This window comes from Drosophila miranda, chromosome XR (assembly GCF_003369915.1).
Source record: "Drosophila miranda strain MSH22 chromosome XR, D.miranda_PacBio2.1, whole genome shotgun sequence".
NCBI classification, from domain to species: domain Eukaryota; kingdom Metazoa; phylum Arthropoda; class Insecta; order Diptera; family Drosophilidae; genus Drosophila; species Drosophila miranda.
The window spans coordinates 7116562-7137114 of NC_046674.1; the positions used below are offsets into that span (position 1 = coordinate 7116562).

The 20553-nt window shown below is 51.3% G+C and overlaps 8 protein-coding genes across 9 annotated transcripts; 2 read left to right on the forward strand and 6 right to left on the reverse strand.

Moving 5' to 3' along the window:
- Positions 1 to 641: 641 nt before the first annotated feature.
- LOC108152599 (DNA polymerase delta catalytic subunit) lies at positions 642 to 4146 on the forward strand. Its single transcript, XM_017282055.2, has 2 exons — positions 642 to 803; positions 866 to 4146. Exons 1-2 carry the CDS (start codon positions 745 to 747, stop codon positions 4086 to 4088), a joined length of 3282 nt encoding a protein of 1093 aa, XP_017137544.1. The 5' UTR covers positions 642 to 744; the 3' UTR covers positions 4089 to 4146.
- On the reverse strand, positions 4097 to 5224 carry LOC108152600 (ADP-ribosylation factor-like protein 1). Its single transcript, XM_017282056.2, has 3 exons — positions 5066 to 5224; positions 4715 to 4931; positions 4097 to 4632 (listed from the first exon to the last, which is right to left on the reverse strand). Exons 1-3 carry the CDS (start codon positions 5067 to 5069, stop codon positions 4311 to 4313), a joined length of 543 nt encoding a protein of 180 aa, XP_017137545.1. The 5' UTR covers positions 5070 to 5224; the 3' UTR covers positions 4097 to 4310.
- Positions 5225 to 6735: 1511 nt separating this feature from the next.
- Positions 6736 to 18669, forward strand: LOC108151876 (ATP-dependent helicase brm). Of its 2 annotated transcripts, none has more exons than XM_017280772.2 (7): positions 6736 to 6839; positions 7095 to 7465; positions 7524 to 7618; positions 13443 to 14765; positions 14831 to 16529; positions 16587 to 17378; positions 17451 to 18669. In XM_017280772.2, exons 2-7 carry the CDS (start codon positions 7192 to 7194, stop codon positions 18311 to 18313), a joined length of 5046 nt encoding a protein of 1681 aa, XP_017136261.1. In that variant the 5' UTR covers positions 6736 to 6839; positions 7095 to 7191; the 3' UTR covers positions 18314 to 18669. The 2 variants fall into 2 exon arrangements, with proteins under 2 accessions (XP_017136261.1, XP_017136262.1); XM_017280773.2 differs by having other exon boundaries at positions 7536 to 7618.
- On the reverse strand, positions 7798 to 8906 carry LOC108151879 (inositol monophosphatase 2). Its single transcript, XM_017280775.2, has 2 exons — positions 8188 to 8906; positions 7798 to 8129 (listed from the first exon to the last, which is right to left on the reverse strand). Exons 1-2 carry the CDS (start codon positions 8781 to 8783, stop codon positions 7847 to 7849), a joined length of 879 nt encoding a protein of 292 aa, XP_017136264.1. The 5' UTR covers positions 8784 to 8906; the 3' UTR covers positions 7798 to 7846.
- LOC108151881 (inositol monophosphatase ttx-7) lies at positions 9261 to 10352 on the reverse strand. The gene is made up of 3 exons (XM_017280778.2): positions 9836 to 10352; positions 9645 to 9748; positions 9261 to 9563 (listed from the first exon to the last, which is right to left on the reverse strand). Exons 1-3 carry the CDS (start codon positions 10319 to 10321, stop codon positions 9293 to 9295), a joined length of 861 nt encoding a protein of 286 aa, XP_017136267.1. The 5' UTR covers positions 10322 to 10352; the 3' UTR covers positions 9261 to 9292.
- On the reverse strand, positions 10420 to 11690 carry LOC108151882 (inositol monophosphatase 2). The gene is made up of 2 exons (XM_017280779.2): positions 11162 to 11690; positions 10420 to 10910 (listed from the first exon to the last, which is right to left on the reverse strand). Exons 1-2 carry the CDS (start codon positions 11642 to 11644, stop codon positions 10536 to 10538), a joined length of 858 nt encoding a protein of 285 aa, XP_017136268.1. The 5' UTR covers positions 11645 to 11690; the 3' UTR covers positions 10420 to 10535.
- On the reverse strand, positions 12100 to 13247 carry LOC108151880 (inositol monophosphatase 1). Its single transcript, XM_017280776.2, has 2 exons — positions 12496 to 13247; positions 12100 to 12429 (listed from the first exon to the last, which is right to left on the reverse strand). The coding sequence occupies exons 1-2, from the start codon at positions 13077 to 13079 to the stop codon at positions 12150 to 12152; spliced, it is 864 nt and encodes a 287-aa protein (XP_017136265.1). The 5' UTR covers positions 13080 to 13247; the 3' UTR covers positions 12100 to 12149.
- Positions 18572 to 20354, reverse strand: LOC108151878 (SPRY domain-containing SOCS box protein 3). The gene is made up of 3 exons (XM_017280774.2): positions 19843 to 20354; positions 18921 to 19482; positions 18572 to 18830 (listed from the first exon to the last, which is right to left on the reverse strand). Exons 1-3 carry the CDS (start codon positions 20164 to 20166, stop codon positions 18673 to 18675), a joined length of 1044 nt encoding a protein of 347 aa, XP_017136263.1. The 5' UTR covers positions 20167 to 20354; the 3' UTR covers positions 18572 to 18672.
- Positions 20355 to 20553: the final 199 nt, after the last annotated feature.

Genomic DNA, 20553 nt, shown 5'->3' on the forward strand with positions numbered 1-20553 from the left:
TACCGTAAATATACTGACGAATTATTTGTATTCATTTCATCCTCGCTCTTGATATGCGGTTTAACAACAACTACACGCTAACTACACATTTGCTACATATGAACTACATTATGTAGTTTCAAAAATTGTTGAGCTTTTTTTTCATATGAGCCCCATGAAAGCGCCAGTGTGAGAAACCTCCGTTATCCAGACCCTCAGAAATATACCAAAATATACCGTCTCATTTTCAGAATACACCGTAAATATACCGATGAAAAAACGAACTTAGCCCACTGAAACCTCTTAATTTAAACTTAATAACAACTTGAGTTAAACCGCGGAAAGTAATACTAACAATGACAATTATCCTTCCATCCTATCCAATCATATTTACTTTCAGCTGGACTACGCTAAAATTCTTAAATTTTCTTCAACTTCTTGAAGTATATTTTAATAGGCACTGGTCTACAATGGATTAATCATAGTCCTCGATTTTGATATTCGGTTTATTCCTGCTAGCTATCTTGGTCTAACCGCAGCCAGAAACGACTAGTTTCTGCATTCATGAGTCTAAGATGACAAACATTTCCTCAATTCTAAAATATCCTTTTCCTAGGGTTTTCCGAGTGCTACGAAAAACTGCCAACAATTGGCCGTTTCCCAGCACTGTTTGGCAGTGCTTAAAGCCCGCCTTATTTTTTGGCATCAATCTGCCGTTCCATGATTCCATGAGTTTATTCATTTATTTATACAAATAGACCATTTATGATGGACGCCAAGCGTAAATTTAATAGCAACACCAATGGCCAGGCCAAGAAACCCAGGTGAGAGTTAGCGTTAATGCGAGGTGGTGAAATGCACAATAAACCATCTCTTTGGGCCCCAGAAATCCCGACGAAGATGAGGAAATGGACTTCGAGGCCGAGCTGGCGGCCTTTGAAAACAGCGAAGAGCTAGACCAGACTCTACTCCTTGGCGAGGGACCCGAGAATCAACAGACCAGCGAGCGCTGGTCACGGCCAGCGCCTCCCAAACTGGATCCTAGCAAAGACAACTTGGAGTTCCAGCAATTGGATGTGGAGAACTATATGGGCCAGCCGCTGCCCGGCATGCCCGGAGCCCAGCTGGGACCCGTGCCGGTGGTGCGCATGTTCGGTGTCACCATGCAGGGCAACTCGGTGTGCTGCCATGTGCACGGCTTCTGTCCGTACTTCTACATAGAAGCCCCAACGAAATTCGAGAAATATCACTGCGAGAAGCTGCAAAAGTCGCTAGATCAGAAGACCATAGCCGATATACGCAACAACAAGGACAATGTCCAAGAGGCAGTGCTGATGGTGGAACTGGTGGAGAAGCTCAGCATCCATGGCTACAACGGAGACCAGAAGCAGCGGTACATCAAGATTACAGTGACTCTGCCACGGTTTGTGGCCGCCGCCTCGCGCCTGCTCAAGAAGGAGGTGATCATGGCCGAAATCGATTTCCAAGACTGCCGCGCCTTCGAAAATAACATCGACTTTGACATACGCTTCATGGTGGACACTGGCGTTGTTGGCTGCAACTGGATCGAGCTGCCCCAGGGCCATTGGCGGCTGAGGAGTGGTAACAGCAAGCCGCTGCCTGAATCCCGCTGTCAGATTGAGGTGGATGTGGCCTTTGACAGGTTCATCTCCCACGAACCCGAGGGGGAATGGTCCAAGGTAGCCCCCTTCCGCATCTTGTCCTTTGACATTGAATGCGCTGGCCGAAAGGGAATCTTCCCCGAGGCCAAAATGGATCCAGTAATACAGATCGCCAACATGGTCATCCGGCAGGGCGAACCAGAGCCCTTCATCCGCAATGTCTTCACACTGAATGTGTGCGCCCCGATCATTGGCAGCCAGGTGTTGTGCCACGACAAGGAGACCCAGATGCTGGACAAGTGGTCCGCGTTTGTGCGCGAGGTGGATCCGGACATTCTCACCGGCTACAACATCAACAACTTTGACATTCCCTATCTGATCAATCGGGCAGCCCACCTGAAGGTGAAGAATTTCGAGTATCTGGGCAGGATTAAGAACATACGATCCGTGATCAAGGAGCAGGTGCTTCAATCCAAGCAAATGGGTCGCCGCGAGAACCAGTATGTGAACTTCGAGGGACGCGTGCCCTTCGATTTGCTGTTTGTCCTGCTGCGGGAATATAAACTCCGTTCGTACACCCTTAACGCCGTGAGCTATCACTTCCTGCAGGAGCAGAAGGAGGATGTGCACCACAGCATTATCACGGACCTGCAGAACGGGGACGAGCAGACACGGCGCCGCCTGGCCATGTACTGCCTCAAGGATGCGTATTTGCCACTCCGCCTGCTGGAGAAGCTCATGGCGATAGTCAACTACATGGAGATGGCCAGGGTAACGGGCGTCTCCCTGGAGTGCCTGCTCACCCGCGGGCAGCAAATCAAAGTGCTCAGCCAGCTGTTGCGCAAGGCCAAGACCAAGGGCTACATAATGCCCTCGTACACGCCCCAGGGATCGGATGAGCAGTACGAGGGAGCCACGGTAATCGAACCGAAGCGTGGCTACTACGCAGATCCCATATCCACGTTGGATTTCGCCTCGCTGTACCCCAGCATAATGATGGCCCACAATCTCTGTTACACCACCTTGGTGCTGGGGGGAAGCCGGGAGAAGCTCAGGGAGAAGGATGGCCTGCAGGATGAGCAAGTGGTGCGTACGCCGGCCAACAATTACTTTGTCAAGTCGGAGGTGCGACGGGGTCTGCTGCCAGAGATCCTGGAATCCCTGCTGGCTGCCCGAAAGCGTGCCAAGAATGATCTGAAAGTGGAGACAGACCCATTCAAGCGCAAGGTCCTCGATGGCCGCCAATTAGCACTGAAAATCTCAGCCAACTCTGTGTACGGTTTCACCGGGGCCCAAGTGGGCAAGCTACCATGCCTTGAGATCTCTGGGAGCGTCACAGCCTACGGCAGAACCATGATAGAACTGACCAAGAACGAGGTGGAATCTCACTACACCCGGGCAAATGGATACGAGAACGATGCCGTTGTCATCTACGGCGACACGGACTCTGTGATGGTGAATTTCGGCGTCAAGACTCTGGAGCGGAGCATGGAGCTGGGCAGGGAGGCGGCCGAGCTGGTAAGCGCCAAGTTTGTCCATCCGATAAAGCTGGAATTCGAGAAGGTCTACTATCCCTACCTGCTGATCAACAAGAAGCGCTACGCAGGATTGTACTTCACCCGGCCGGAGGCCTACGACAAAATGGACTGCAAGGGAATCGAGACGGTGCGGCGCGACAACTCTCCGCTGGTGGCCAACCTGATGAACTCCTGTCTACAGAAGCTGCTCATTGAGCGAGACCCCGACGGAGCCGTCACCTATGCCAAGCAGGTGATTGCGGATCTGCTCTGCAATCGCATTGACATCTCCCAGCTGGTTATCACCAAGGAGCTGGCCAAGACTGACTATGCGGCAAAGCAGGCGCACGTGGAGCTGGCCGCCAAGATGAAGAAACGCGATCCGGGCACAGCCCCGAAGCTGGGAGATCGCGTTCCCTATGTGATCTGTGCGGCGGCCAAGAACACGCCGGCCTATGCGAAGGCCGAAGATCCGTTGTATGTCCTGGAGAACAGTGTGCCCATCGATGCCACTTATTATTTGGAGCAGCAGCTGTCCAAGCCGCTGCTGAGGATATTCGAGCCGATCCTAGGGGAGAAAGCAGAGTCCATACTCCTCAAGGGAGAGCACACACGCACTCGCACTGTGGTCACGTCCAAGGTGGGCGGCCTGGCAGGATTCATGACCAAAAAGTCAGCCTGCCTGGGCTGCAAAACGCTGATGCCCAAGGGCTATGAGAAGTCGTGCCTCTGCCCGCACTGTGAGCCACGGATGAGTGAGCTATACCAGAAGGAGGTGGGTGCCAAGCGAGGGCTCGAGGAGACCTTTGCCCGCCTGTGGACCGAATGCCAGCGCTGTCAGGGATCGTTGCACGAGGAGGTAATCTGCTCGAACCGCGACTGTCCCATCTTTTACATGAGACAGAAGGTACGCATGGAGCTGGACACACAGGAGAAGCGTGTGCTGAGATTTGGACTGGCCGAATGGTAAATTTGTGGTTTGTTTAATCCTATAATTTAATAATTATATTACTAGAAGTTATTACAAAGTTCTTTCGTTTCGTTTCTTGGATTTCTCTGCGCAATTTGCAAGTTTGAAAAAAAAGCTGTAGACGAATCCTTAGCTGGCGACGCTTTGGATAAATATTTTTACACAGGGGTAGGGCTGATAGGTGGCGGCTAAGGGGCTGAGGATTGACTTGCGTTACGAGAACTATTTACGACTCTGCAGAGTGTTGGATAGCCAGTCCATGGCCTGGTCGAGGCCTTCGCCTTTGGTGGCGGATGTTTTGAATATTTGAAATGTGCGATTTTTAAGGTTCTCCAGCCCTAACGCATGATGCACCTCGGCCACGGTCATGCAGCCCTCCATGTCCTGTTTGTTGGCCAGGACAACGAGTATCGCTCCGGCCAGCTCCTCCTCCCGCAGCATATACAGCAGCTCGTCCTTAGAAATGCCAATCCGATCACGGTCCGCCGAGTCCACCACATAGATAATGGCATCCGTGTTGCTATAATAGCAACGCCAATAGGGTCTGAAAATACCAATAACAATCACGTGGTTTTATCTCCGTTTCCACTCGTCTGTGTTTTATCTTTCGGCTGGCGCATACTCACCTAATACTTGTCTGTCCGCCCAGGTCCCAGACCTGGAACTTGAGGTTCTTGTATGTAACCTGCTCCACGTTGAAGCCAATCGTGGGTATCGTTGTCACCACTTCGCCCACCTGCAGTCTGTAGAGGATGGTCGTCTTGCCAGCGCCGTCCAGCCCCAGTATCAATATGCGCATCTCCCTGGAGCCAAGCAGTCCGCGAAAGTAGCTTAGCACCCCACCTGCAAACAACAACAGCAAACAACAATTTTTATTTTCTACGACATGAAGACGAACGGACGACTCATCGTCACCGGCCCCCAGATTTTTTGGGGATGGAGATTCTCTGTTGCTGTCCAGTGTGGTCTGTGCTTACCCATGATTAAAGATCAACTTTATCTAGTGCTGGCGCTGCCTCTAAATGCTTAAATGTTTAACCTAAATAATTGTATTTATTCTACAATTAAATATACAAAATATACGAAATAAACTTGTTTTCACTTTTTTGTCAGAATGGTTCAGGTTTTGGTATTCACTGTTTACGTGAACATGACGTGTCATGGCATACGTTCACAGTGAGTTTATAAAAATATTATTAAATGGCAGTGAAGTTTTTTCAATTATAACTGAACATATTGACAGTTTTAAAAATGATGTGTTAATTAATAATAATAAATAAATAATAGCATATTTTCTACGGTTATAATTTATTTGAGATGAACATATATTTGTATTCATTTTTATATTGCAAAACTAATACAAACTTAACTGTGACTGCGACTGTGACTGCGGTGAAAGAACTGTTTCTTGCCGGCTACCAGAGTTGACACCCCTCCGAATGGTTCAGGTTATGATATTGAAGTTCTAAAAATGATATATTAATAAACAATAAAATAAAAAAATTGCATATTTTGTATGATTGTAATTTATTTGATATATATATATTTTTTTTTTTTATTCATTTTTACATTGCAGAACTAAGGATATAGAAACTTCCATACGCTGGTTTTTTTAATTTTCGCTATCTCAGGTCGTGCTTCCGTGCGTCATTTATTCCAATGGATAGCTTTAAATGCTTGTCGCGCATTCACTTTCAAACAATTTCTATTTGGCGCGCACCACTCGGCTCTTTTAGCTCTCTCTCTCTCTCTTTCTCGCTCTCCTTGAATCGGGTATGAATCGGCAGCAACATTCCATGCACAAATGTTGCGGAAACATTCAAGGACCTGCATACCCTGCGGAAATGGATATTATAGAATTGAGAATATGTTTGTCATCTAATGCACCAATAAAGGCCAAAACTAGTCAGTTTCTGTTTTAAAGGTATTTCAATATTTTGAAGGTCCTGGTCTTCTTACAGAAACCAATAATGGGTAACGGGATCGAGATATATATTTACAAGACCCTAATCATATGCATTAATATGTCCAAAACATAACAATCTGAGATCATTTCTATATTAATTACATTTTAAAACAGCTTGGAAAAACAGTTTCTTCATATATGTATATCAACGAAATAGGGTATACCTGCGCCCAAACTCCGGTTGACGTGACATTTCACACTCACTTACGGCGTTTTCCATACTCACTTACGGTGCCACTGTTTTTTTGTTGACCTTTTTTGCTTAAACCTTGCTGTAGTTAAAATACAATAAATGGGAGTACTAAAAACTAACCAATCTTGTAGAAAATTTTTTCATTAATGGCCTCAAATTATATGGGGAAAGCTAAAGGTTTTAGTTAGGCAGCATTATTCAACGGAATAAAGAAATTGAGCAATTGGAACGATTTTTCTCTTACGTTTTATTACGTGTCATTTGTTTAACTTTTTTCGCTAAAACCTTTTTTATGCAAAATAAAATAAAAGCAAGTGGTTAAAATAAAACAGTCAGGTAGACGATTGATTTTTTACTTGTATTAAATTATGTGGGCATGGCTAAAGGTTTTAGTTAGGCAGCATTATTCAACGGAAGATCAAAAACGAGGAATATGTAAAATTGAACTTTAATTCGTCAGTATATTTACGGTATATTTAGGTATATTTCTCAGAGTCGGACCGTATATTTCAACGGTCACACTGGAGACGTCCGCCATTTGCTGTCGCGTCGTTCGAGAAAATTGAAAAAAAGTGAAAAATAGTGCTAATAGGTAATATTATTGTGGCAAAATATTGCTATTCGGTGATTTTTTTAGTGTATTCCAAGTGAAACACAAGTTCTAGCACAAAGTAGGGTTTATGTGACCGGTTTGTACCATTTGTGGAAAGTCAAACATAGACTGCGCAAAAAGTGTGACAAAAAAGCGAGTGAAAAACAATGATGCGATTAGATATCCCTCGGCTAAAAGATTCTGATATTTGTTTTAAACAATGCAATGTGCAATAACACACAAATGTGCATTTAGCTTCCACTTTTAGGTGTCGGTGCACCAGCTAGTTTTGTAATATATTCGGCGCCCTCGCACTACCCCGGCACTACCGCACAGGAGACCCGAAGTGAAAATGGCCTCGCCCTCGCCGGCGAACAGTCCCATGCCGCCACCACAGGCGCCCAGCCCGATGGCACCACCCTCCCAGAGCCCAGCACCCTCGCCACATAGTCCGTACCCGCACCAGCAGCCGGGGCCGCCGCAGGGACCACCGCCTGGAGCACCGCCCCACATGCAAGGGCCCCCGCCACCGGGCCACCCAGCTGCGTACGGACATCCGATGCAGCATGGACCACCAGGACAGGGCCCACCTCCGCATCATATGCCGCCACATCATCAGGGAATGAGTATGTTCTTGATATGCCACACACTCTTCTGTTGTCCATCACGCATAATCATTTTTAGTTTTCTCAAAAGGTCCGCACATGGGAATGCAGATGCCGCCGACGGGACCGAATATGTCGCCCATCGGATATCAGACACACGGAATGCCTCCCAATGTAAGTTTTGAATCCCCGCTCCCCCCGGGATGAGAGCAATCTACATCTTCGCATATACTACTCGTATATGGCGCGAAAATTGTTTTATTGTTTATTATCTCCGCAAAACGCCGGCAATCTCCAAAAAAGCTCCGCACACAACAGCGAGCTTTCATGGGTATCGAAGCTCAAGCTTTTCAATTTAGATATTTTGTTGCAAACAATTTATTGTGGAATGTGATGCCTAAATTACTTTTTAACTGCCACACCCCCCACCGACTCCTCGAGGTCGGCCTTGCGCAACAAATCTTCAATTTCCTTGCGCAACGTCTCTGTGCCCGCACAGATCAGATCTGGCTTCATGATGTCGAAAGGTCCGCCAAATGGATGAGTGACCACGCCCCCAGCCTCGCTCACTAGCAGGGAACCAGCAGCACAGTCCCAGGGATACATGTCCTCAATGTAGAAAGCATCTAGATTCCCAGCTGCCACCATGCACAGCTCATCCACCACACAGGAGTAGGCCAGCAGGCTAGAGGATAGAGAGATACATGTATAGAGATTGGGATAATAGGGTTTCTGCCACTTACCGTCTGGCATTCAGTCCCACATGGTAGATCCGTTTGATGTGCTTGTTGGCCACAGAGTGGACATGCAGCAGTGACACTTCATAGGCGACATTGGCATCCTTGATGCTCTCGCAGTTGCTCACACGGATCGGCTTGCCATTGCAGAAGGCCCCCTGCCCCAGCTTGGCTGTGAAGATCTTCTTCTGGGCAGGATTGTTAATGACACCCAGCACGATCTGTTTGTTGATGGACAAACCGATGGAGACACAGACATGGGGAATTTGTTTAATGAAATTGGATGTGCCATCGATGGGATCTATGATCCAGGTGGGAACATCCGTTAGCTCCTTGGAAACATTATTATTCTTTGCTGTTTCCTCCTCGCCAATGAACTTGTGATCCGGATAGCTGGCCAGTATCTGCTCCATGAGAAAATCCTCGATTTTGTTATCGTAGTCGGTGACCACATCGTAAAAGTCCCCCTTAATGGAGACATTCTTGCTCGTGCGCTCGTAGCCCTCCATCAGGATCTCACCCGCCTGAACGGCCAGTGGATAGATGAAGCTGTACAGCTCCTCCACAACATCCGATTGCCCTCCTGCTGCCGACTGCGACATTCTCTGTTCCAGTAACTGATCTTGCGATGTAAACGAGGCGGTGCTTCGTCGCTCAGCTTGCGTTGCCAACTAATCAGATATGCACTGGCTGGGTTGCTGGGTGGCTGTATGGCTGCCTGGAAGTGGTGTTGTATGGGGAGGAGGAGCTTTGATTATATTTAGCAGACACAATTGTCTCCCAGCTTTGATTGTTTGCTTCTCGTTGGCTACATTGAGTTTTATGATAGCCCGAAGCTTGTACTCAAAATTGGCATCTCACCTGTCCCAGTGCTTGTTTTATCTCAATTTGTTTGTTGAACGTACGTACGTACGTACACAAATATTCGCTTTTTATCTCACAGACAGTTGTAAAACCAGTTTTTATCAGACCCCCCGTCCCTCCGTAAGTTCGTCTCCTCTCGTATCTGTCGTGAATGATCTTTTCAAACTGGAGGCTACTGTCATTTATAGAACAGTAGAAATGGGGAGGCATCGGGCTCATCTTTTGTGTACACTTTATTGCAGTATGCTCACTGGAACGTATAGTCCGTAATCCGATCGGCCTCCTTTATCAACTGGATCACGTTCTGGGCCAACTCTTCGGTGCAGGCGCAGACACAGTCCGGTTGCATCACCTCGAATTTGCCGCCACTGGTGTGGTAGATCCTGCCACCCGCTTCGGTGAGGATTATGGCACCAGCGGCCAGATCCCAGGGCTTCAGATTCTCCACATGATAGGCATCACAACGTCCGGTGGCTATATAGCAGAGCGTCAGAGCTGCACTGCCCAAACTTCGAATGCTGATTGCCATGGAGGGCATTTCGTAGTAAAATATAAATGGGATAGTACGCATAAGTGGGGAAACGAGATCAGAGACTTACGCAGTGGCATTCGATCCTAGCTTGAAGAGACGCTTCACGTTCTGGTCCCGCGCCTTGGCCACAACGATTAGCGACATTTCATAGCCCACAACAGCCTGTTGGATCTGCCAAAAGAGAAGATATAAGAGCGCTAGTCAGAGTGACTGGATGATCGACTCTTATCTATCACTCTCTCCGTCGCTACCACTCACCGTGACTACCTTCGAAGCTACGCTGATGGGTTGGCCATTCAAGAAGGCTCCCTGACCCTTGCGCGATGAGTACAACTCATTGGTCGCCGGATTGTAGATGATGCCCGCCACCAGCTCCTTGTTGATGGCCAGGCCCACGGAGATGCAACAGTGGGGAATTTTGCGTACGAAATTGTTGGTTCCATCGATGGGGTCTATGATCCAGGTGGGGGCATCGGTTAGCTCGGCTTGATCCAGCGATCCAGCCAGCGCTTCTTCGCCAATGATGCGGGACTCGGGGAAGGCCTTGAGCAGACCAGCCGTGAGAGTGGCTTCGATCTGTTGGTCGTAGACGGTGACCAGGTCATAGAAAGCTGACTTCACCTCGTAATCAGTTTTGGGCTTCAGAAAACCCTCTAGGAACAGGGGACCACATTGCTTGACCAACTCCAGAGACACTTTATAGTATTCCTGGAGTTTTATTTCACTGATTTGGTGGTTTCTCATGTCTCTTCCGGGCGGGCACTACCAATTTTTCCATCGCAGCAGCTGTTGTAGCAAAGCTTTTTGTGAGCTTTTCCCCAGAAATTCCAGTCCAAAATTGGAATGATAAAGTTTTATTTATTTGAATGTTTACTCTAATCTGTGCTCGCTCTCTCGAAGAGTCTACATTTTTATTACAAACTATATATAATGTTTTGTTTTTTTGTGTCCCCGGACTCTACTTGAATGTGTAGCTCTTTATCTGATTGGCCTCCTCGATAAGACTAATCACATTCTGGGCTAACTCCTCCGTGGAGGCGCACACGCAATCCGGCTTCATCACATCGAATTTCCCGCCATTCGTATGGCAAACGGTGCCCCCGGCTTCCGTGAGGATAATGGCACCGGCAGCTATGTCCCAGGGCTTCAGATCCTCCACATGGTAGGCGTCACACTGGCCGGTGGCCACGTAGCAGAGGGTCAGGGCTGCGCTGCCGAAGCACCTCGTTCCGGTGGCATTGGAGGCCAGCTTGTACAGGCGCTTGATATTCTTGTCCCGAACGGCGGCAGCGTGAATCAAAGAGATCTCGTAGGCAATCACAGCTTGGTTGATCTGCAAGAGAGAGGATAGGATACAAAGAGAGAAAGAGTTGAGAGGAGAGCTTAGAGCTTTTGGGCTGTGAGAGAACGACGCTAATCAACGTTAATGCTCTCTCTCGCTCGCGCGAATTCCAGTAAATCAAGGTCGCGCGAGGGAGGGAGTGAGGTGAGGTGTAGTGCATGCACAGTTATTTTGTGATTTTCGTGTATCTTGTTTGCGGGTTCTTGCTATTTCCATCATTCATTATATAAGCTTTCTCTCACCGTCGTCACTTTGGATGTGCTTATGGGCTCGCCATTGAGGAAGGCGCCGTGTCCCTTCCAGGCGGAGAACAGCTCATTTGCCGGCGGATTGTAGATGACGCCCACCACCAGCTCCTTGTTAATGGCCAGCCCCACGGAAATGCAACAGTGTGGGATTCTGTGTATGAAGTTCGTGGTGCCATCGATGGGATCTATGATCCAGGTGGGGGCATCCGTCAGTTCCGCCTGTCGCTGCGAGGCCGCCGACTCTTCCTCGCCAATGATGCGGGACTCGGGAAAGGCCGCGCTCAGTCCCTCGGTGAGAATGTCCTCAATCTGCTTGTCGTACACGGTGACCAGATCGTAAAAGTCCGACTTGACCTTGAAGTCGGTCTTCGCCTTCTGGTAGCCCTCCTGCATGAGGGGTCCGCACTTTAGCACCAGTTTGAGGGCCACATCGTAGTACTCCTTGAGCTTGGTCTCGCTGACGGGGGGGTTACTCATTGTGATGGCTGCGGCGGCTGTTGTCGTTCAACTAAAATGCCATCGTAGTTGTGTGGGCGCAAGAACAAATGTAAACTGCAAAGCTCTTCGGCCAGAAGCTTTTTCCATTCACTAGAACTTTGAACTTTTGCCAAAAGAAGGAGAAGGCATGATAAGCGATAGAAGATAGAGTTCTGCATGCGCTGTGGGAATGCAACCGTCAATGGATTGTGGGAGCAAATAGAAGTGCCACTAAGATGGATTACAATCGCAAACAGAGATCCGAGTTGCTGTCAATGTCATTCCATCTTTCGGAGTTTGCCCACAGATATATCAGAGGGGGAGGAGGAGGAGGAGCAAACAGATCAGTGCAGATCTGTGTGCTCCGCCTACATTATCTCTACAAAAAAGAGCTGTTTACAGAGAACAAAGTAGAGAAGAATGATGAAGGCAAAAGATAATTAGAGGAGCTAGAATGATGATTGGCCACATTTCGCATAGTTTATTATTTTTCCAACAAAGATATTCATTCACTATCGCCACCCCCCACATGCTTCTCCTGGTCCGCCTTCCGTATGAGCTGCTCGATCTCCGCCCGCAGGGACTCGGTGCCAGCACATATGAGGTCTGGCTTCATGATCTCAAAGGGGCCGCCATAGGGATGGGTTACCACACCGCCAGCCTCCCGGATAAGCAAGTAGCCGGCGGCACAGTCCCAGGGGAACATGTCCTCGATGTGGAAGGCATCCAGATTGCCGGCAGCGACCATGCACAGGGAATCCACCACAGCCGAGTAGGCCAGAAGGCTGGACAAATGTAGAGCATAATGGATGAGCAAAAGGAAGATCCGTAAGGTCTTGTGCGGCACTTACCGCCTGGCATGCGATCCCACGTGATAGATGCGCTTGATGTGCTTGTTGCGGATCTTTGGGGCGTGCAGCAGACACACTTCGTAGGCCACATTGGCGTCATTCAGATGCTCGCAGCTGCTCACGTGGATGGCCTCGCCATTGCAGAAGGCGCCCTGCCCCAGCTTGGCGGTGTATAGCTTCTTCTGGGCGGGATTGTTGACCACTCCCAGCACGATCTGTTTGTGGATGGACAGGCCAATGGAGACAGAGACATGGGGAATTTGTTTGATGAAATTGGACGTGCCATCGATGGGATCAATGATCCAGGTGGGGGCATCCGTTAGCTCCTTGGTCACATTGTTGTTCTTGTGCGTGTCCTCCTCCCCGATGAACTTGTGGTCCGGATAGCTGGCCAGTATCTGCTCCATGAGGAACTCCTCTATCTGATTGTCATAGGCGGTCACCACGTTGTAGAACTCCCCATCCTTGAGGGACACTGCCTTGCCCGCGTTCTCGTAGCCCTCGAGGAGTATTGCTCCCGCTCGCACTGCCAGCGGATAGATGAAGGTGTAGAGCTCCTCAATTAGCTCCCTGCTGGCCGCCATCTCTAATGTCTGTTTGACTCTCTATAACTGTGCCTGTATCTGTTATCTGAATTGTGTGTCTGCTGCTAGAGAGATTGCGCTTCGTTCTGGCTCTGTTCTGTTTTGTTCTGTTCTGATTTGGCTTCGTGTGAATCAGGCACTGGAAGCATCCAACGGCCAGCAGCCGGCAGCCAGCGGCAGTCGAACGGGTTTTGTGTGACTAAAGCTTTTCCCTTTATTTGCTTTTGAATTGAATTTAACTTTTATTTATTCGGAAAAGCTCTCGCGGATGTGAACGCCAACTTTCAGTCACTAGAAACAATAGCTAATATCAGATCTCTCTCTATCTCTCTCTCATCCGTGCTCTCGTCGTGCTGCTTGCAGGCACCTGGCACACAACCGTGCATAGTCTCTCCGGGTGGACCCCCGGGCGGACCACCGCCGCCAGAGCGCTCCAGCCAGGAGAATCTGCACGCCCTGCAGCGGGCCATCGATTCGATGGAGGAGAAGGGACTGCAGGAGGATCCGCGCTACTCCCAGCTGCTGGCCATGCGGGCCACCTCGAAGCACCAGCATTTGAATGGCAATCAGGTCAATCTGTTGCGCACACAAATCACTGCCTACCGGCTGCTGGCGCGGAATAAGCCCATATCCATGCAGATGCAGCAGGCGCTGCAGGCGGCCCAGCAGCAACCGCCGCCAGGGCCACCGATTGGGCCACCGGGCACGCCCGGAGGACCCCCGCCTGGGCCGCAGCAGCAGCAACAGCAGCATCCAGGTCAACCGCCAGTTCCACCTCAGCAGCAGCAGCAACAACAGCAGCAGCCGCCGCCAGTCACAGGAACGCCGCCGCAATGCTCCACACCGCCTGCCACTAGCCCGTACGGGCAGCCAGTGCCCGGCCAGAAACTGCAGGCGGTTCCTCCACCGCCGCACATGCAACAGGGCCAGCCTCTGCCGCCACAGCCTCCAGTGGTGGGAGGACCACCGCCCCAGCAGCAGCCGCCGCCTCCGCAACAGCCGCCATCGCAGCAGCAGCAGCAGCCACCGCCGGAGCAGCTGCAGCACCAGCTGCCGAACGGAGGCAAGCCACTGGCGATGGGTCCAGCTGGCGGTCAGCCGCTGATTCCACCATCTCCGATGCAGCAGCAGCAGCAGCCACAGCAGAGGAGTGCTCCGCCTGGCATGCCACCCGGTGCACAGGTGCCTCAGCCAGGGGGCCCACCGCGGCCTGGAGCCCCGCCCGGCCAGCATCAGCCGATGCCCAAGCCCAATCGAGTGACCACCGTGGCCAAGCCGGTGGGTCTGGATCCCATCACGCTGCTGCAGGAGCGGGAGAACCGCATTGCGGCCAGAATCTCGCTGCGGATGCAGGAGCTGCAGCGCCTGCCCGCCACCATGTCAGAGGATTTGCGCATTCAAGCGGCCATCGAGCTGAGAGCCCTGCGGGTGCTCAACTTCCAGCGGCAGCTGCGCATGGAGTTCGTGCAGTGCACCAGACGGGACACCACCCTGGAGACGGCGCTGAACATCAAGTTCTACAAGCGGACCAAGAGGCAGGGTCTTCGAGAAGCACGGGCCACCGAGAAACTGGAAAAGCAACAGAAACTGGAGGCCGAGCGGAAGCGGCGGCAGAAGCATCTGGAGTTCTTGGCTGCGGTGCTGCAGCACGGCAAGGATCTGAGGGAGTTCCACCGGAACAATAAGGTGAGTGAGAGGGCGAGAATGGCCATTAAAATGTCGGCTAATCCTTGGCATAATTCCCATTTCAGGCTCAGCTGGCGAGGATGAACAAGTCGGTGATGAACTACCATGCGAATGCCGAGCGTGAGCAGAAGAAGGAGCAGGAGCGCATCGAGAAGGAGCGCATGCGGCGCCTGATGGCTGAGGACGAGGAGGGCTACCGCAAGCTGATCGATCAGAAGAAGGACAAGCGACTGGCCTTCCTGCTCTCGCAGACGGACGAGTACATCAGCAATCTCACGCAGATGGTCAAACAGCACAAGGACGATCAGATGAAGAAGAAGGAGGAGGAGGGCAAGCGCCTGCAGCTCTACAAGAAGGAGCTCCTCATGAGCGGCGAGTACATTGGCATCGATGAGAGCAGCATTGTGGCCGATATGCGGGTGAATGTGATCGAAACGTGCACCGGCAAAAAGCTTACCGGCGACGATGCCCCCATGCTTAAGCATTTGTATCGCTGGCTCAGCATGCATCCTGGCTGGGACTGGATAGACGATGATGATGATGGCAGCGGCATTGGCGGTTCCATGGGTTCCATGGGCATCAACGAGGACCACAAGCCAAAGCTGGAGGAGCAGCCGCAGCAGTCAACCGAAGATGTCACCGACAAGTCGGCGGCACCACCGCAGCCGGGCGATGACGGTCCCAAGGATCTGATGACGCAGGCCAAGGTGGAGGACGACGAGTACAAGACGGAGGAGCAGACCTACTACAGCATTGCACACACCATACACGAGAAGGTGTACGAGCAGGCGGCCATCATGGTCAACGGCCAGCTCAAGGAGTACCAGATCAAGGGTCTCGAGTGGCTTGTCTCGCTCTACAACAACAACCTGAACGGCATCCTGGCCGATGAGATGGGCCTGGGTAAGACCATCCAGACGATTTCCCTCGTGACCTATCTGATGGACCGCAAGAAGGTGATGGGTCCCTTCCTGATCATCGTGCCGCTGTCCACGCTGCCCAATTGGGTGCTCGAGTTCGAAAAGTGGGCCCCCGCCGTGAGCGTGGTCAGCTACAAGGGCAGCCCCCAGGGCCGCAGGCTGCTGCAGAACCAGATGCGTGCCACCAAGTTCAATGTGCTGCTGACGACATACGAGTACGTGATCAAGGACAAGGCGGTGCTGGCGAAGATCCAGTGGAAGTACATGATCATCGACGAGGGACATCGCATGAAGAACCATCACTGCAAGCTCACCCAGGTGCTGAACACCCACTACATTGCCCCGTATCGGCTGCTGCTCACGGGCACACCGCTCCAGAACAAGCTGCCCGAACTGTGGGCCCTGCTCAACTTCCTGCTGCCCTCCATCTTCAAGTCCTGCTCCACCTTTGAGCAATGGTTCAATGCCCCCTTCGCCACCACCGGCGAGAAGGTCGAGTTGAACGAGGAGGAGACCATTCTGATCATTCGTCGTCTGCACAAGGTGCTGCGCCCCTTCCTGCTGCGACGCCTCAAGAAGGAGGTGGAACACCAGCTGCCCGACAAGGTCGAGTACATCATCAAGTGCGACATGTCGGCGCTGCAGCGTGTGCTCTACAAGCACATGCAGAGCAAGGGCGTCCTGCTCACCGATGGCTCCGAGAAGGGAAAGCACGGCAAGGGTGGGGCCAAGGCCCTGATGAACACAATTGTACAGCTGCGGAAGCTGTGCAACCATCCGTTCATGTTCCAGGCCATCGAGGAGAAGTATTGCGACCACACCGGGGGCCATGGCGTCGTCTCGGGTAAGACCGAATCCTCAAAGCTAGCATTGTTCATTGTATTCAAATACTGATCTTTAGGTCCGGATCTATATCGCGTGTCGGGAAAATTCGAGCTGCTTGATCGCATCCTACCAAAGCTGAAGGCCACCAACCACAGGGTGTTGCTCTTCTGTCAGATGACCCAGTGCATGACCATCATAGAGGACTATCTCAGCTGGCGCCAGTTTGGATATCTGCGCCTGGACGGCACCACCAAGGCGGAGGATCGTGGCGAGCTGCTGCGCAAATTCAATGCCAAGGGATCGGACATCTTTGTCTTTTTGCTGTCGACACGCGCCGGTGGCCTGGGTCTCAATTTGCAGACCGCAGACACGGTGGTGATCTTCGATTCGGATTGGAATCCCCATCAGGATCTGCAGGCGCAGGATCGTGCCCATCGTATTGGGCAGCGCAACGAGGTGCGCGTGCTCCGCCTGATGACGGTCAATTCGGTGGAGGAGCGCATCCTGGCCGCGGCCAGGTACAAGCTGAACATGGACGAGAAGGTCATCCAGGCGGGCATGTTCGATCAGAAGTCGACGGGCAGCGAGCGGCAGCAGTTCCTGCAAACGATCCTGCATCAGGACGACAACGAGGAGGAGGAGGAGAACGAGGTGCCCGACGATGAGATGATCAACATGATGATTGCCCGCAGCGAGGAGGAGGTCGAGATTTTCAAGCGCATGGATGTCGATCGCAAGAAGGAGGACGATGAAATTCATCCGGGCAGGGAGCGTCTTATCGACGAGTCCGAGCTGCCCGACTGGTTGACCAAGGACGATGAGGAAGTCGAACGTTTCCACTATCAATACGATGAGGACACTATTCTGGGTAAGCCTCTATTTCGCCCCCCGCTTTTAAGGGAAATCTCTTGTAACCCTGGTACGACGCTTTTTTCTGTAGGTCGCGGCTCGCGCCAGCGCAAGGAAGTGGACTACACGGACAGTCTCACCGAGAAGGAGTGGCTGAAGGCCATCGACGAGGGTGCCGAATTCGAGGAGGAGGAGGAAGAGGACGATTCCAAGCGAAAGCGTCGCAAGCGCAAGAACCGCAAGGAGGAGTCCGACGACGATTCGCTCATCCTCAAGCGTCGCCGACGCCAGAATCTGGACAAGCGCGCCAAAAAGCAGATGCACAAGATCATGAATGCCGTCATCAAGGTCACCCAGGATGGGCGCACCCTCTCAGAGCCCTTCATGAAGCTGCCTTCGCGTCAGCGGCTGCCCGACTATTACGATATTATCAAGCGGCCATTGGACATCAAGAAGATTCTGCAGCGCATCGAGGACTGCAAATACGCGGATCTCAATGAGCTGGAGAAGGACTTTATGCAGCTGTGCCAGAATGCCCAGATCTACAACGAGGAAGCCTCGCTCATCTATCTGGACTCGATTGCTCTGCAGAAGATCTTCGTGGGCGCCAGGCAAAAGGTGACGGCAGCCGCCGATGCCGCTGCTGTGGCCTCCGGCGACAATACGGGCGAGGCGCACGGCAATGGAGGTGGTGGCTCCGACAATTCGGACAACGATGACGATGATGGTGGGGACGATGGCTCCGACGATGAGGAGATTGCCACCACATCGGCGGCGGCGGTTAAGATGAAGCTGAAACTGAACAAATCTCTGGCCAGTGCCCCCTCAACGCCCACCCAACCATCGACGAACGTGAGCAGTGGTGCGGCCACAACATCCAAGAAGCAGACGCGCCGCAAGCGGGCACAAAAGAAGTACACCATATCGGACGATGATGACGATGACATGGACTAGCTGCCGCTGGGTCTGTTCTTCAAGCGTTCCAACGTGGTTCAAGCGTTCGATGTCAGCAATTTTTAGTTAGTTTTTAGTTCCCTGTTCCCCGTTCCGCTTCCCAGAATATGGCTATGGGAACTGATAGAGGAAGCTTGACTCTACCAGCTTTCACACCCATCTTATCGTCCATCTGTCTATCTATCTATCTATCTATCTGTCTATCCTAGAATAAGCAAAACCCCATAGGCTTTCAGTTGTAGTCTCCTTTTGTCGATGATTCATTTAGTACCAAACGTTCATTCTCAAACAGCAGTACTATACATATACAGATACATATACATATAATTACTATAAATAAATGCATAACTAACATATTTCTAGAGCAAGTAATGGAAATATTCGTCGCACAGATCGTGGACAGAAGTGGCGCCGGTGCTGGCACCACACTCCTCGTCGCCGCTGTCATTACGCCGCAGTGGAATCTTGTGGGCATTGGCATACAAGTCCTCCTCGTCAATGTTTGTATCGTCAGATTCTGTAAATGGAAATGGATGAGTGCTCAGTGCTCGTCTGCTCAGTGGACTGGAAACGTCACCTCCAATCAGCACCACCGCCAATCGCTTACCTCTGTACTTGTGCTTGCGGCCGAGACGCAGCTTGGAGCTGGACAGCACCGCCTCATCGCCAAGATCCAGCTCGTTCTCCTGCGATATGCGCGAGTAGCGCACTGGCGGGGCCAGGAACCAGTACGAGGCCAGGATACTCTTCAGTCCTGGCATTTGCCGGAGCTCGGAGAGAATCTGCGGCTGCTTCGACAGGGCTTGAAAGGATCGCAGCTGCAGCGTCACCGGCTGGGAGGTGCAATTAATCAGCCTTATCACCGATTTGGCAGCCGTGGAGCAGACCATGGGATATATGCGGACATCTGGATCCATGGGCACGTTGGTATAGGCCACGCCGAGCGCTCGCCGATTCAGATAGAACTCCAGATGGCCCCGCGTCCGGTCCAGCTGGACACCGATCAGACAGCCCTGGGAGAACTTTTGGCCGTAGGGCAGCTGCTCGCCGCAATGCTGCACCTTGCCCGAGTAGGAGAAGCCCCAGGACTGGGCATTGGTGCCCAAGGCAGAGACAAAGTGAAACTTGAATTGCCCCAGATTAACGCTCTCCGTTCCTATGCCGAACATCTATGGGAAAAGAGGGGGAGATGGGAAAGGGAATCGGGATTTGAGTATTATAATTGTTTACATTGAACTTTTGTGCGGTGCGGCTTATCAGTCACATAGTTGGGCTGTGGGTTGTCTAGAGATTTCCTCATATGCACTCTTCTCTTCCTCTGTGTCTTATCTTATCAACGCCCTGCGCTGTGCATTTTAATCTGTAATCCACAAAACGGGTGGAGGTGTGGAGTGGAGCGAGACCAACAGAAGCCAGAGTGTGCTATTTTGAGGCCTTCCTATCAGCGACTTTGACTGACATTCATCTCACCCAACTAGTTGTCAGGCCAGGGGATCTGGGCATCTGGGATTATGCTTCTCAAGACTCACCACATCTGTGCCGGCCAGCGCTGTGATGACGCGCATCTCCCAGAAGTGCACCATGCCCAACTTCAGGGGTCGATCGCCGCGCACTATCGCTGTACCCTGGCTGAAGGTGGGATGGAATACAATGTCCCGATCACTGATGAGGGCGTCCGACTCCTCGGATGGATGCCACTTCCAGGGGCGGACATTGCCCTCGATATCCTCACCGCATCGACACTTGACCAGGTCGGGGATAAGGCCCTTGTGGTTGGTCACTTCGATACAGTTGGGGAAGGTGCAGTCGCAGAAACCGGGCGCGCAGACACCCTCCTGACGGGCGGTCAACATTCTCGTTTATTGATATTGTCTCTGATATTTATGGCACCAATCATGCATTACACGCGTGCGCTTTTTGATCTCGAACAGTCTGTCAACGGGCTACGTATGTTTCCAGTATAACCAGATCGGGCCCTCCTTATATATAATGTTTTTAAGTGTACAAACGATGCGCTGTAAAACTGTGTGTTTGTTTACTTTCTTGTGACCCATTGAAACAGCTGACGAAATGCGTTAGAAACACTGGCATGTAACTCATGTAGAATGCATGTAGATAATTAATGTAGAAGTACCATACCGGTATGTTTCTTCGTAAGAACACAGTTTCATAGCATCAAGCTTTGGTAGCAGCCACCGTTGGTTGTTCCATTGCTAATAACTACACAGGAGCCAGCTGTG

Coding starts and splice junctions, on each gene's coding strand:
- LOC108152599 (XM_017282055.2), top strand. CDS start 745: ATGATGGACGCCAAGCGTAAATTTAATAGCAACACCAATGGCCAGGCC. Junction 804..865: donor GGCCAGGCCAAGAAACCCAG/GTGAGAGTTAGC, acceptor TTTGGGCCCCAG/AAATCCCGACGAAGATGAGG.
- LOC108152600 (XM_017282056.2), bottom strand. Junction 4,633..4,714: donor GGCGGACAGACAAGTATTAG/GTGAGTATGCGC, acceptor TGGTATTTTCAG/ACCCTATTGGCGTTGCTATT.
- LOC108151876 (XM_017280772.2), top strand. CDS start 7,192: ATGGCCTCGCCCTCGCCGGCGAACAGTCCCATGCCGCCACCACAGGCG. Junction 7,466..7,523: donor GCCACATCATCAGGGAATGA/GTATGTTCTTGA, acceptor AATCATTTTTAG/TTTTCTCAAAAGGTCCGCAC. Junction 16,530..16,586: donor GGGCCATGGCGTCGTCTCGG/GTAAGACCGAAT, acceptor ACTGATCTTTAG/GTCCGGATCTATATCGCGTG.
- LOC108151879 (XM_017280775.2), bottom strand. CDS start 8,783: ATGTCGCAGTCGGCAGCAGGAGGGCAATCGGATGTTGTGGAGGAGCTG. Junction 8,130..8,187: donor GTGGGACTGAATGCCAGACG/GTAAGTGGCAGA, acceptor TCTATCCTCTAG/CCTGCTGGCCTACTCCTGTG.
- LOC108151881 (XM_017280778.2), bottom strand. CDS start 10,321: ATGAGAAACCACCAAATCAGTGAAATAAAACTCCAGGAATACTATAAA. Junction 9,749..9,835: donor TAGCTTCGAAGGTAGTCACG/GTGAGTGGTAGC, acceptor CTCTTTTGGCAG/ATCCAACAGGCTGTTGTGGG. Junction 9,564..9,644: donor CTAGGATCGAATGCCACTGC/GTAAGTCTCTGA, acceptor CATGGCAATCAG/CATTCGAAGTTTGGGCAGTG.
- LOC108151882 (XM_017280779.2), bottom strand. CDS start 11,644: ATGAGTAACCCCCCCGTCAGCGAGACCAAGCTCAAGGAGTACTACGAT. Junction 10,911..11,161: donor GCACATCCAAAGTGACGACG/GTGAGAGAAAGC, acceptor TCTCTCTTGCAG/ATCAACCAAGCTGTGATTGC.
- LOC108151880 (XM_017280776.2), bottom strand. CDS start 13,079: ATGGCGGCCAGCAGGGAGCTAATTGAGGAGCTCTACACCTTCATCTAT. Junction 12,430..12,495: donor GTGGGATCGCATGCCAGGCG/GTAAGTGCCGCA, acceptor ACATTTGTCCAG/CCTTCTGGCCTACTCGGCTG.
- LOC108151878 (XM_017280774.2), bottom strand. CDS start 20,166: ATGTTGACCGCCCGTCAGGAGGGTGTCTGCGCGCCCGGTTTCTGCGAC. Junction 19,483..19,842: donor CGCTGGCCGGCACAGATGTG/GTGAGTCTTGAG, acceptor CTTTTCCCATAG/ATGTTCGGCATAGGAACGGA. Junction 18,831..18,920: donor CCGCAAGCACAAGTACAGAG/GTAAGCGATTGG, acceptor TTCCATTTACAG/AATCTGACGATACAAACATT.